Source organism: Pithys albifrons, chromosome 8 (assembly GCF_047495875.1).
Source record: "Pithys albifrons albifrons isolate INPA30051 chromosome 8, PitAlb_v1, whole genome shotgun sequence".
Classification (NCBI taxonomy): domain Eukaryota; kingdom Metazoa; phylum Chordata; class Aves; order Passeriformes; family Thamnophilidae; genus Pithys; species Pithys albifrons.
The window spans coordinates 23,911,016-23,925,049 of record NC_092465.1 but is presented as its reverse complement, the minus strand read 5'-3'; the positions used below and the strand labels follow the sequence as shown (position 1 = coordinate 23,925,049).

Sequence of the window (14,034 nt, the reverse complement as noted above, 5' to 3'; positions counted from 1 at the left end):
TCGTACCATCATATGTCAACCACTTAATAGAAAATAATGTGTAAGTTCTATGAAGAAACAAATACAAATTAGACAAAATGATTCTCAGTAGTGGATACCCTGACAGACAGTTTATAAAGATTTGGAGCAGCCTTGAAAAAGTGACCTATAAGAAGGGCCAATGAAGGTAGAAGGAATGCCAAACAGAAGAACAAAATGGGAGTTAACTTAAAGGGTTCACAGGCGTTAAGAGGAAATTCACATTTTAGTGGAAAGGCAACATAAGGAAATTAGGAATAACACAATGAGTCAGAGTGAGGACATTTTCCTAGAGATCGCAGCTTTGGGGTTGTTTTTTTTTTTTTTTTCATGAGAAAAGACAGCCCTTGGAAGAATAAACAATATGTTGAGCCCATTAAACTAGGCAAGATAATGGAGCAGTCATAAAGGATTCTTTGTCTTCCACATAATTTAGAACAATTTTATAGTTTCTGTTTCACTACAAATTAATTTATAAATCAGTCAACAATAACAATGCTTTGCTCTAACAAAATTATCTTTACGTTTCCCGCATTAAACTTGCCAGGAATCAATGCTGACCCAAGTTAGGCAGAGTTCATTATCAACGCAGAAGGGACAGACCTGTGTAGAGCACTGTTAGGCACACAAACTCACAAGAACCTGCAAACCACCTGTATTTGAAAATTTCAGGAGCTGAGGCACAACTCCTGCCAAACCACAAACAGCAGCTTGAGAGTCAGGTGCCAACGGCCGAAGCCCAGACCAGTGTCACTTTGGCAAAATGTAGGCAACACAGGAACACTACCTTATTCACTATCATTCACCACAGATCATCACACATTGACTGCTTACATCGTTTTTATGACTAGGACTTTTCTGAGACCACTGTGACATGAAAGAAGAACATGCAGTGGTGATTCTGACTTTTCATAGGCACCAAATACTTGCATGTGTTTTCCTGATACTTTTATTTGCCTACATTACTCAACAGCAGGGAAAAACAGTGATCCTTCAACTGCAGGTAATAGGACATGGCATCAATCACCAAAATTCCTTTGTTAATAAACTTATTTAATCGTAAAAGATACTTTGTTGTTCAACCTATTGTGATTTGTCAAAGTATAACAAGTAGAAAGAAAAACCACCTACAAGAGCTGCAATGAGAAAGCTGATGCCACTACAATTTCTTCTTTTCTTAAGATCATTAAATAAGTCACAGAAAACTCCTTAATGTGCCTCTAGGAGACATATTGTAAGGTTTCAAAGTTTGCATGAATTTCAAGGTATTTTAATGAATAAAAAGTTGCTGACACTTATTTATTCAGTAGTACACATCACAGTAGTGAGTGTTAGCTCCCAAAGCCAGTTGAATATAGTCTTCATTATCAGTTGTTCAGTTATAAGTTAGCTTTTGGATGAGACCTCGAAACACACAACTGCTTCCAACAAAACACAAGGCAGCAATATATGCATATTATGCATTTTTCTCTGCTTTTCCCATTCAAGTTTATGGAAGGATGGAATAAATTCTTTCTTCACATAATTTATTCTGTGGTTATTCAGTTTGTTCCCTTACAGCCTTTTTGAGAAGAAAGGTTTCTGAAAATACTTATTATTGGAAATACTCCTATACAGATCTTGAAAAAGACAACTGGTATGTTTAGTATTTCATTCAGGTTTTCTGCCTCTAGCTTGATGTCACCTGTTCAACTGCCCTTCTCTGCAAGTTTGATATAGAATAGCATGGGGATCCATGTGGTGCACGTATATTGCATTATGCACCTTAATTGACTAATATTCAGATTCCCCTCCTTTCCCTAGATGGCAATGTTTTCATATGAATGAAAGTCCAATCAATACTTTTCATATCAAATCATTCTGATTTTTCCAATCAATACACAATGTCCTCTGGGTTTTGAATAACAAACTGAGATTTGATTTATTTCATCAGAAACATAAGATTCAGCACATTGACTTCCTAATTTCAGCTTATATATCATTTCATGCTTAGAAGTTAATCTAAAAGTATAGTGAAAGGTAAAACATTGTGCATTCAGTACCTGAAGCTGGATTTTTGCATCTTTGCTGACACTTTTTGTTCTCCATCGTCTGGTGACCCGCTTGTCTTTCTTTGAAATATCTACACAGTTAGCCTACATTACACAAATAGTTAAAAGCAACAAAGTACTATTAAGTTGACAAAAGCAACACAGACAATACAGCCAGTTAGTAACAAATTGTAGCATTAAACATGTACCAATAAGAAAGTAAGAAGAATGTTGCTGGGGCCAAAGCCGCAGCAGTGACCAGCTGTAGCTACCCACACACTTATAAACAAATGGAAGAGTCAGCTCATTTAGCACAACTACTGGTACATTTTTTTCTCGGTGCACAATACTTAGGACCCGATCTTGAAATCCTCATGGATTTCTTTTGTGGTACTATTCAGATGTTTGTGTGCTCAAGGGGATTCAGTGAAAAAGGAGGAAAGTATTTATGATCTAGGATCTGCTGTTGCTTTCTGTTAAGAGGAAAACTCACCCTGAACTGGAAAACAGTCCAAAACTTGGGACCTTTGTACTATGCCCTCTTTTCTAGAGCATGCAACTTCGTCTTTGAGGGTCTTTGGGTCTCCAATCCTTAAAAAACTTAAAATATTATCTTACTCAGCACAACAAAAACTTCTTAAATACAACTGCAATTTACATGTATTCTATAGTAACAATTCTCAGGGTTTTTTGCAAATTACTTAATAGCTTGATTTGTCCTATTTAGCTCAAGTAATAAATACATCTGAATTATTTGTTTATACTTTAAACAGTATTACATATGCTTAAAATAAACATATAAGATAAACGTTTCACCCAGGATTTACAGTGATTTCAGAAAAACATTTTAAGTTAACAGAAAACACCTTTGTATTTTCCTTAACACAAGAACAAATGTTTCAGTGTAATTATTTATGTTCAAGCATATTTACCTGCATGTCTGTGAAATTTGGTGCTGACTGTGTTCTCTGTAGTATTTCTAAACTTTGAAGAAGTTTACTGAGTTCCACAAGGTTAGACTGACAATGAGCTAGATCTAACAGATATAAAATAAAAATATATTAGGTGCTTCAGTTCAGACTTTTTTTTTTGCCATGGCATCCACTGTTAGCCCATTATTGCATTATAAAAGTTAAATGTCTAAACCCCTTGTAGTAAGGCATCTAAGTCAAAGTTGGTATTTTTGGGGATGTTGAACACTTGGGGAGTCAGCAGTAAGTCTGGACTTCCAAAGTTGATCATATTTGAACAATGACATCCACTAAAATAACACAGATTATTAAGTTAAATTTTAAAAGCAACACCCCAAAACATAGAGAAAGCAAAGTTCCCACCATAAGCATCTAATTACCTGAAGACCTACTTCATGTGCATGTAAAGATATAAGTCAACCACTTTGTGGACTTGACTGTTTCTTACTATGTATCAACAAGAAGTTTTGGTGAAAGAACAAGGCATGAAAAGGTAAAGTCTAACCTTCTGCACATCTGTCCATTTCTTCAGAGTCCTGCAACCAGGCCGCTACTTTACTCTGACCAGTAGTGCAGGTGACAGGAAGGCTGTTACTGCAAGGTATAGGAGACTGCCAGGGGTAGTTATTTTGTTGCACCTAAAACATAATGAAATGCTTAAAAATTTACTATTGCTATGTTGCTCTGTCAGTGTAATCACCACACTATAGCAGAATAGAAATCAAAATATGCATTGTGTTTTCAGTGACATCTGTGATTTGGCTATATAGCTCTCCAGGATGTAGATTTTCTGGAATAGTACATTGAAGAACCAAACCAAGAACCACACAAGTTAACTGTGTTTGCTAACCACCAGTTAGAAAAGCTGTTGTTTAAGAGAAAGAACATTATCGACCAGTAAAGAGACAGATTGCTACTGATGACAGAAGAAAGTGCAAATTGCACAGATGGGGAATTCTTTGCAAGATCTCTACAGCAGCCCATTAATGAAGCCTGCATTAAGGCTAAATTAGACAGTATTTCAGCTGCACACACCCACAGCTTTTTGCTGGCCATTGGTTCCCACAGTGGCAGCTCCTGTCTTATTGGCATTGTAAGAAGAGCCCACTGAAACTGTCCACGAGCAAGCCATGAGTTTTCAGCAAAATAACACTACACACTTTTCCATCTGACACATTAGCAGCTGGTGAAGACTCTGTAGTCGATGCTGAAGGGAATATATGAAAGCTTGCATCTCTTGGAGACCTCACAATCTCGTTCTGACGGTACAGGCGGTGGTGGCGTAATTTTGAAACCCAGGCATCAAATGAATCCTGTGACTTCACCTGGAAAAAGATTTACTATCAAGAAAGAATTCAAAATACTACTTTTCTGCATAATCTCCTACAGTTTTACTTACTTCTACTGTGGATGAAAAAATAATATGTATTTGCACTTTTTACCTTCAGGTGATAGATGTGTTCTTCTGTGTCAAGATCTATTCTACGAGCCTTTTTTTTTATAGACATGACTGATAAACCAACATCAATGCTCCCATGGACTTTTCCTTTCTGTATCTAAATTAAAAAATCAGAGTTAGAATTTGGAAGTATAATGCACTTCTTCACTATATTTAACAGAAAAATATCTGGTGCTGAAATGGTTTCCCATTTTATAAACATTTTAACACAAAGAGGTATTAAATATAAAGCTGAGGTCAGACTAAACACATATTATGTTTACAGTCAGAGGAAAGTATCTCACAAGAAATGCTCAATGCCAAGCCGATTCCAAAGTTTAAGTGTGCTGGTTCACACAGCACACAGGTATAGGGAAGTGAGAAACAGGTAAAATCAGGCAATACTTGGCACCCTGCTGCAACTGCTTGATAGCTATTGGTATCAGATCTAATTTAATGTTAGCCTTTATATCTCTACAGTACATTGTTATCAATTCTCTGTCCTATCCACATATCTCAGAATAATCAGCTCTGACTGACACAAAAATGGGGAAAGAAAAATACATAGTCAGGTTAATCTCTCAAGCATCTTCATTAAAGAAACTACTTTAAGTGATGCAGCTTTTATTTCCATAGAAATAAAGAAAAAGGTAGAAGTCTTGAGACATAACCAGAATTTTACACACTTTCCGTATATATGTTGGGGGTTTTTTAATCCATCAACAACTTTAATGTGTATACTGTCATAAATATGTCTAGAGTGAGTGTGAGACCTGGAAGGCTGATTTCCAAAAAAAGTTTTAAAATGGTCTTCCACTTTACTTACATCAATTGGTGACTTTGAATATTTCAACATTCCATTATCCAGGACAAAAAACCTCTGAAAGAAAGAGAAAGACAAAAAAAACCAAAACAAAACAAAAAAAAAAACCCAACACCAACATTCTTTTTTAATGAGCAGATGCAATTTAAACTATGTACAACAATTCATCTGGAAGATTACCCTGTACCAATTAAGGAATGTTTGGGAGTTGGAAGTAGAGTATAAATACAGTATTGAACAATTCTCTTGTTTGTTTTTTTACTTCAAAAATTATCTTCTAAACAAGAAAAACTAGATTCTCTTTGTTCAACAATATGTCCTGAGTTTATCTTAACAAACTTCAAAAATGAAAGATTTGGTTTTTTTCAGTTATCCAGCCAATTCAATAGGTCTGTAAGAAAGAAAGACACTGTAGGACAAGAGAATTATGTTTTTGTCTTCATTTTCTTCCTGTTTTTTTTCCCACGGAAGCTGGTCAAGTTTCAAATTAACAACCTACCTTCCCTATGTAGAAATTGAAAAGTTTTTCCTAGTGCAAGACATACATCTCAAAAGCAAGACCTTTTAAGAGACACTGCTCTACCATTCAAAACTTTGTGCCTCATGGCAGACCTCTACGCAGTGAAGTAAATACAAGATTGTAATTCGTGCTGATGATAGCTTTTCTAGTGGTAATCTAGGTAATACAGGTATGAGTACCAGTGCAAATATTACAGCATTCCCAGCAACAGACCCAGGTCTTGGGAGGGTCCACGTTTTGGGTGTTAGTCAAGCATACACTGTGAGCCACCCTATCTTCACTGACATGGTTACCAGGACTAGCCTAACCTAAGGAAGCACATCTGTGCTATTGCTACACCTTTATTTTGCTGAGCAGTTCTTACTGTCAGCAGGGAGCAGAATCCCCTATTCACACTGTGTTTCTCCCACAATTAAAGCTGCCCTAGTTTGTTTGTACCAAATCATTCAAACTGCATTGCAGTCAAGTTAATGCAGACTTTGGCACACAGCACATAGACACAGCCTAGCAGGAAACCTAGACTTGAAATGAGATTCTCCAAGTTATGTTTATAACCAGTGACCTCCAAAACATGCAAAGTAACAGAACCTAATTCTTTTTTTTTGAGTGTAACCTAAAGCACTAATCCATGTTAAAAAGCCAAACACAGCAAAACACTATGCTTGATTCTCAAAGCTGTTTGACATGGAAGAGGACAACGGTTTCATGATGTAAGCCTGTTGAATTAACACTATGAGCAGGATCAGTAGTTGGATGGCAGAAAAATCTTCCCTGAAGATGGTTCTAGAAATAATGTCAGATACACAACAGATGGTACCAGTATCTCATGCAGGGCAAGAAAACAGGGCTGTCCTGGAGACATAACTCATTGAATAAGATGTCAAAACAACAGGAACTTTTTGATTCCTTTTTTTTACTGAGGTATGATCATTTTTAGACTTCACAAGAATATGATATTCAGTTCATATTGCTCTGTCTCTCTAAGCTATACACACAAAAGAAAACAATCTTTCATCACCATTTCATTCCAAAGCATACTGCATTTCAGAAAATCGTAAGTTTGCCAAATTGCAAACATTATACCTGTTATGCTACTGAAGCACATTCAGAACTGCCTGAATATGGCATGCAACATTCAATAGACAAAGGATGTTATCTATGCCTTTGATATCAGAACACTAACACAGCACAAGCTACAGTTACTGCCTCTGAAATTCCTTCACTGGACTCTCAGCACAAAGTAATGTTAAAGAAACCCTATGATATTCAGGCAGCAGGAGAAAACCAAGTAAAATTATTAGCAAACCCACAGCTTCAAAACCGAAGTTCAGCATAGTTCCTATAGCGAAGTGTAAGGCACAATAGAGGGGAATGCTAAAATGTGAAGCTCTTAATCACATTAAAAATTATTTACATGGGTAACTGCTCTGAAGTCGTCCAGATCATCCCTAGTGATGTACTTTATGGAACTGTGAAAGTTGGACTCCTTTTGCTCTCCTACAAATTAGTTCCTTATGCAAAACAGATGCTTGGTCAAGAAACAACACATTAACATAATGTATTTTAAAGGAATGGCAAATGATTTCACTATCCTTTGTTGTAAAATGCATTCTGTCCCAGAAAATTATCCTGTTTCAAGAACCCTCAGGTAAAAAAATATGGATGAGTGTGATTATCACACATCTTGTTGCTAAAAAAAAGAGGGGAAATGCAATTATTATGGTATGAAATACAGACAAAAGAGTTTAAGAGCACGAGGTTTAAGGCTAACAAAAGGTAGAATCACGCATGGAGACATGTCCAAATTAACTAAATAGAACCAGGAGACTTGCAGATGAGTTTTGGGATGGTTTTTTTTTTTGTTTTTTTTTTTAATAGAGACATAATATGGCAAATATGTGTATTCCCACTGCATGCCCCCAAAGATTTAGATAAAGAAGACAAAGAAAACCTGGGGACAAAGCTGAACAAATCTCCTCAGTCAGCAGACCTGAAGGGGAATTTTCTCCTGTACAAACACCTGGGGTCCATGGAAAAGTCCCTCATGTATCCTCTGCTATGTACCTCAGTGTAAACTCAATGCAATCTTAGAGTACGTAGCTACACTTTGCTATAATACATGGGAAAGAACAAAAGGGATATAAATTAAACCTCTTAAAACACAAGGCATCTGTTGCGTTATCTACAAATTCCATCTGGATTTTGAATACAACATTAGGCAGAAGGCATTGTGATTTGAAAGTCAAACTAATTTTATACACAGATTAAAAAGTCACACCCCAAAATCCTGGGTATTTACTTGACATCTTAATTTCCTCTAGACAAAAAAATCCCAATTCATAAAATAAGGTAATAACCTTTTGACTGGTTTATGAGACATTTACCTTGTGCCAACCTTTTAATGGCCATTTTCTCTTTTTCAGCATGAAACCTTCATGTTTGTCTGGCTTCTGGACATTGGTCTGGCCTATCTTCAGACCCTCTATGATTTCCCAGCTGTCAGGTTCCTGGTGAAAAAGTATGAAGACATTGATTAATTAATTCTGCACACACATGGTCAAAAATTGCACTTAGAAGTAGCACAAGTTTTCCATTGCAAGACAGGGTAGGAGAGCTAGGTTTTAAATCAATCTATTTAGGTACCAAACTACATGGTCATTGTATTACATCCAGCTGTATCTCATTTAAAAATAGTCAATATGAACATTTTTGGAAGTCTAAACCTTACCAGCTAAGGCATATATTAACAGTGGTCTTTGTGGTATTTCTTGATTATAAAAAATTTAAATTTTCTGATCTTTAAGGTACAAGTACATTGGTTCTGGATATCCCAGTTTTTCCTTCAAATAAGAAAAAACTAACAGAAGAAGTTGTTTTATTGTTGATTTCAAATGTAGCTAGTGATCATCTTCAAAGACATTTTATGACAGTTTCACTGACTAATTGCGTCTTCAGAAATCTGCAAAAAGGATTTTTTTTTATTTTCCTGCATTCATTTTCACTCTATTATGAGAAATTTATAGGAAAGTTAACTCATTTTTTCACTAGAGAAAAACATAGGAACAGCATAATTTCAGATACAACCAGCTGTATGCCTTTCAGGGAGCCAATTAAAGCATATTTCTTGTATGTACCACTTCTTATGCATGACAACTGGTGCAACTCAAGTCAGACTTACAATGTAACATAGTGAACTGGTAAAGGACAATATTTTTAAAGAGAAAAAAAATGAGTCTTGCCTTTATTTCCACCTACTTGCTACTACTGTAATCAACAGAATTCTGCACCTGTTTAAAATTCTCTTACTGCCTGCTCATTCAGACTCTGTTTTACTAATTATACCCTATAGAGTCGTAAACCTGCATTTTCTCAGCTGATCTGTCACAACTCCCAGCAATGTTAGGGAAAGTTGGAAAAAGGAAGGAGGTCATATAGCATCTAACATTTAAAAGGGGAAAAAAACTTGTCTCCCCATTTCCACAAAACTGTTCAAAGCCAAGTGCTCCGTCTTTCATAACACCTCCCAGTTAATTACACAGCTCTGATAACACCAACACGACTATTTTGAAAATACAGTATCAAAGGTAACATCAAATTTCAAATCTACAATTTTCAATAAGGTCTTGTTTTGAGAAGGGTGAAATGGTCTATCCCAAATAAAACACACAGTAGTAAATTATAATAGAAATCTTTATTCACTGTATTTTTCCCTGCATAACTATAAACTTTAATTATCCCATTGTCTGTAAATGCCATACTCAAACTCCACCTTTTTTACTTCCCTGTGTTTTGCTTGGATATTCTATTTCCATTCTATAGAGGGAAGCACACATGCATTAATTTTAATCTGCAAAGAAGTTCTTGGCACTTGAGGGGGACAAACGAAACTTAAGTCCCCTGGGGTGAGCAAAGAGTCTCTCTGTGACTCTGCCAACTGATGCTTCAACCTACTGATTTCTCCTTTAGATGATCAGCTGCAGGCATAAGTCTTTTATCAACTAGATAACATCAGTATTGATTATTTCTCAGCTAGAAATCACACAATCTCATACAGCTATTCATTTAAACAAAAGGCCAAATACAGAGGGATAAAATTAGCAATTATTCAGTGCAGTGTGGATACCCATGTTCTGTTGCATCAGTGCTACAAGCTGTTCTTCAAACCATCCAAACAATCCTGACTGTGCCTCATCCCACAGGTTTGGTGTGATGAAATATGCCCCATATAAGAGACATTATGAAAGAGCAGCCAGAAATGGGGAAAAAACAGAGTGAAAGTAATATGCTTGAAGAGTCCTCATCCAATGCCATCAGCACTTCAGGACTTCAGTGGTACCACACGTATCAGGTGAGAAGCAGCAGGACTGGGGGAACACAGTCACACCTTTTAGTTCCTGAGCCTGCATGTGCCCCACATATGGGGATTAAGGGAGCCACTGCCAACAGCTTTCTGAACCTAGTCTTTTTGACTGCTAAGTATTTATTTTCCAAATAAAAAAGAAAAAAACATTTCATTTTCCCTGGCAAAACACAGTATTTCCTTTTGAAGTTGTTTTACCAGTTCTGTTTCAGGACTGGCAGACATTTAAACTCAGATTTTTCTTTTCCACCAAACATTCCATCAAAGCATCCTCATCTTTTCAGCAACACTCTTACTTTTGCATATGAAGTATCTTAGCCCTTCTAACGTGGAATTAGACTTGCTTGGAATTACTTATTCCAAAACTGAGGAATTTATCCAGGAAGCAGTTGACATAAAGTACCACATAGAAGGCTCTACCTTTCAGGAACTGGTGGTGTCATCCCTGCGGTTCTTTTTCTCCACCTCAGGAAAGAAGGTCTCAACAAGAGATTTTAAATTTCAAACTATCCAAAAGGAATGCCATTAGGACATAGTTTTTAAACTATATAATTATTGATTAGCAGCAATTTTAGACTTGCAAGTGATTTGCTCTACCTTAGTAAAAGGATTGGACTGGAAAATTTCTCACAGTCGTAGAATCATAAAATATCTTGAGTAGGAAGGGGCCCACAAGGATCACTGAAGATCCTTCTAGCCCTTTACTCTGAGATTATAAAATTTGTTCCTGAAGGCCATCCATGGACAAAAAAAAATCCTTAATTTTGTTAATATAACAAAGACCAAAGATTACTGGCTCCTTTAACACCTCAGTTATGGAACAAAAAGCTCCAGGGCAGACTCACAATATAGTTAATGGTAGAATCATACAAAACCCTATCTCAAAGTTGTTAGCCAAACTACTTTTTAACCCTAGAGGGAAACTCATCACCCAGGTTATATCCCATTCTTTTGTTTACCTTGGAGAGAGAGAGATGATCACTTTCAAGGAACTGCTTGCTTAAAGAAGGGTCTGTGCTTCCTGAAGAAGCCTTCCGCTCCAAAATATGAACACTCTAAAAAAACAAATAGTAAGGATAAGCTCATGGCTCAAAACATACAAAATGCTACCCATCCATGACTTCAATGTGCACAGTTTGTCTTCTGAGGCAATATACTTCCCTTTCTTTTTTTATCATTGGTTCTTAAACTAATTGCTCTGTCTAACCTAGAAATGATGGTGAACTAAAAAAAAAAGACAAGTAATGCAGTTCTTATCCACACAAATGCAAATTGCTCCTAGTCAGACCTATTATGTTTTCTGCTAATACACGAGATAATGAGTGCAAACACTGTGCAGTCAGCACTGCCCTACATTCCCTTCTGAAGCAAACCTCTGCACATAAGATATTACTGCCCCTAACATATTCATCATCACACCTTAGCATTTTGTTATTGGCTTCTCAGCTGACATGAAGGAACTCATTGCATCAATGCTTTTAATATATTCCAGATGTTAACAAGATCAGTTACTGTTGTCTCTGGGCTTGATGGCCTTGCAGGTGAACATTTGTGCAACACTGTGATCTCCAACCATTGCAGCTGTTTTTACATCTGACAGTACAATAAAATTTTATATCTTCAAAGCATGTAATAAAAATGGAAATGCATAATGTCAAAACTCGTCCTGAAAAAACTGTTATTCTTAAAAGACATCTAAAAATATCTTCCCATTTTCCAGAAATGTTTCACTATTGTTTTATAAAAGAAAAATTATTTTTGATACAGGAGAATATAAGCACATTCTTAATGCTTGAATTGGCAATTCATTCTCTGAAAATTTATTGTGAAGTTTTGCTACATCTCATACTATTATTTGGTAAGAATTCCATCACAACTCGTCAATAGTATGTCTTTGGTATAAAATTACTGCATTTCCAAGACATGTAGCACAAATGACAAACAAATTGCAATTACCCTCTAAGAAGGCTAAGTTTTTCTCAACTGAAAATGCCAATTAAGTTTTGTTCACAATTAAGCTTCTTTACATTGACTGAAGAAAAGATTACACACATACCAGTGACAGCAGAAACAATCAGGGAGTACAAAACACACACAAACAGCAGTGTAAAAATTTTTGTTTATACAAACAGCTAAGTACATAAAACCATAACCAAACCAAAAATAAATACAGCTATTCATTTAGATGCATACATAACACAGACCCCATCTTGCTGCAGAGCAACACATAGACCTTCATTGCTCTCTTTCAAGATGCAACTGTGAATAACAGGAAAATATAGGGACTGTCTCTGTTGTCAGTGGAGATTTATAAGCCACAATGCAAAAGTAGCCACAATAATAAGCCACAATGCAAAAGCAGCCAGCATTTCTTTTCAGTTACTTTTAATTAAATTTTACAGGGAAGAATGTGGAAAAGCAGCAATATTATGTTACTCCAGGTCCAGTCAACAAAGAGCTTTATCATTTAGCCTTGAAAACTTCTGCTTTGTCAAAGAACGGCCAATCTTCAATGTATTTAACTACTCAGAGGAGGAAAACTATTTGTATTTATGTAGCACAATTTCCTACAATGCATGTCAAATAATTTAATACACTTAATTTGAGCTGAGAAGCACAAAGTTCCAAATGACAAACAATGGTAAGTTTTCTCTGAATAGAATAAATGCTATTTATGTACACATTTTAACAATATGCAAGAAAACTTAAACCTATTCAATCAAGGAAGATTAAATTTTTTTCTGATTAGCATAGTCAGGACGATTCCCAACTTTCTTGCCATTTTTGTCTGGCAGGCAGGAATGCATCCATCTTGGGATGGAGCAATGCCCAACACAGATGTGCTGAAGGTCTCATGTGTAGCAGCTGGTGCAGTTTGTTGTTACGTAACTGCAATTTCATTTTGAACAATATTTAGAAAGGAGTAAACCAACAGCCCTTAGCTTGCCAGATTTCCAGTGACATTTTCAATTGCATGATTTTAAGGCAAGGAGGTTTTGTGCTTTTTTTTTTTTTTAATTAGCCCTCAGTCATTACAGTTCCACTTCAGTTGAGAAATACATTATTAGCTAACAGCACTATAATGAATGCTGACTTATTCAACGATTTTTTTGAAATTAGAAAATGAACACTTTTCAAATAAAATTGCCTTCTTTACACTCCTTACTTCCAGAAGTGTTGGCTTGTTGTCTGTTATATGTTTGCTTTTCAATTCTTTTCTCTCATGACGACCATAACGCTGACACAAAATCATTGCTTTAGATTTGTGACATGTCTCCAGCATAATATTAAGAGATATTACATGGTGCAAAATGTTTTCCATTAATGAACGTTACTGTTCTGCAAAATTACAGCTAGAAATTACACAATCACTTGACATTCTGAAAAGCAGCTGATTTCATAGATCAAGAGTTTAGTTATTTAGCGTCACAGAAATAAAAATTACTTAGATCTTGAAGTTATTATCAAGATTTTTTTGCATTTTAACATAAAAACAGAGTTGATAAAGGAAGTAGTCAAGAAAAAGCAGATAAGAACAAAAGGAGGGGAGAGGCAGATCAATACAACTTCCAGGGTTTGTTTATAATCAAACAGAAAAATGAATAATCCATTAATCAATCAACCTGGTACTCTCATTCCTCTCATCCCAAGAATACATGTAGACAAAAATCAGTCTCCACATTGCTGCATTCCAAATTTCACCCATGTTTCAGGATTATCCTGTGCTGGTTTGTCTTGAAGGAAAATGCCAGCACTATCAAAGTCTGTGTGCTCTTGAAAACTAATTCAACAGAATTACAAGTTTAAATCAAATTACTCTGTAATGCCATTGCTAAATCTTCATGCTGACTACAATCTTTCCTTCATCTTTGTG

General features: G+C 36.0%; 1 protein-coding gene across 6 annotated transcripts in view; it reads right to left on the bottom strand.

Annotated features, from left to right (window-relative positions):
• Positions 1–14,034, bottom strand: part of OSBPL6 (oxysterol binding protein like 6) — a 99,262-nt gene that overhangs the window by 32,685 nt on the left and 52,543 nt on the right. For 5 of the 6 annotated variants that reach the window (XM_071562260.1, XM_071562259.1, XM_071562263.1 and 2 more), the window contains exons 3-10: positions 11,120–11,215; positions 8,185–8,307; positions 5,284–5,337; positions 4,462–4,575; positions 4,180–4,344; positions 3,525–3,657; positions 2,981–3,084; positions 2,061–2,153 (exon numbers count right to left, since the gene is read on the bottom strand). In XM_071562260.1, coding sequence (XP_071418361.1) covers positions 2,061–2,153; positions 2,981–3,084; positions 3,525–3,657; positions 4,180–4,344; positions 4,462–4,575; positions 5,284–5,337; positions 8,185–8,307; positions 11,120–11,215 — 882 coding nt within the window. The remainder of the gene's footprint in view (positions 1–2,060; positions 2,154–2,980; positions 3,085–3,524; positions 3,658–4,179; positions 4,345–4,461; positions 4,576–5,283; positions 5,338–8,184; positions 8,308–11,119; positions 11,216–14,034) is intronic. The other variant, XM_071562262.1, reaches the window with a different exon arrangement.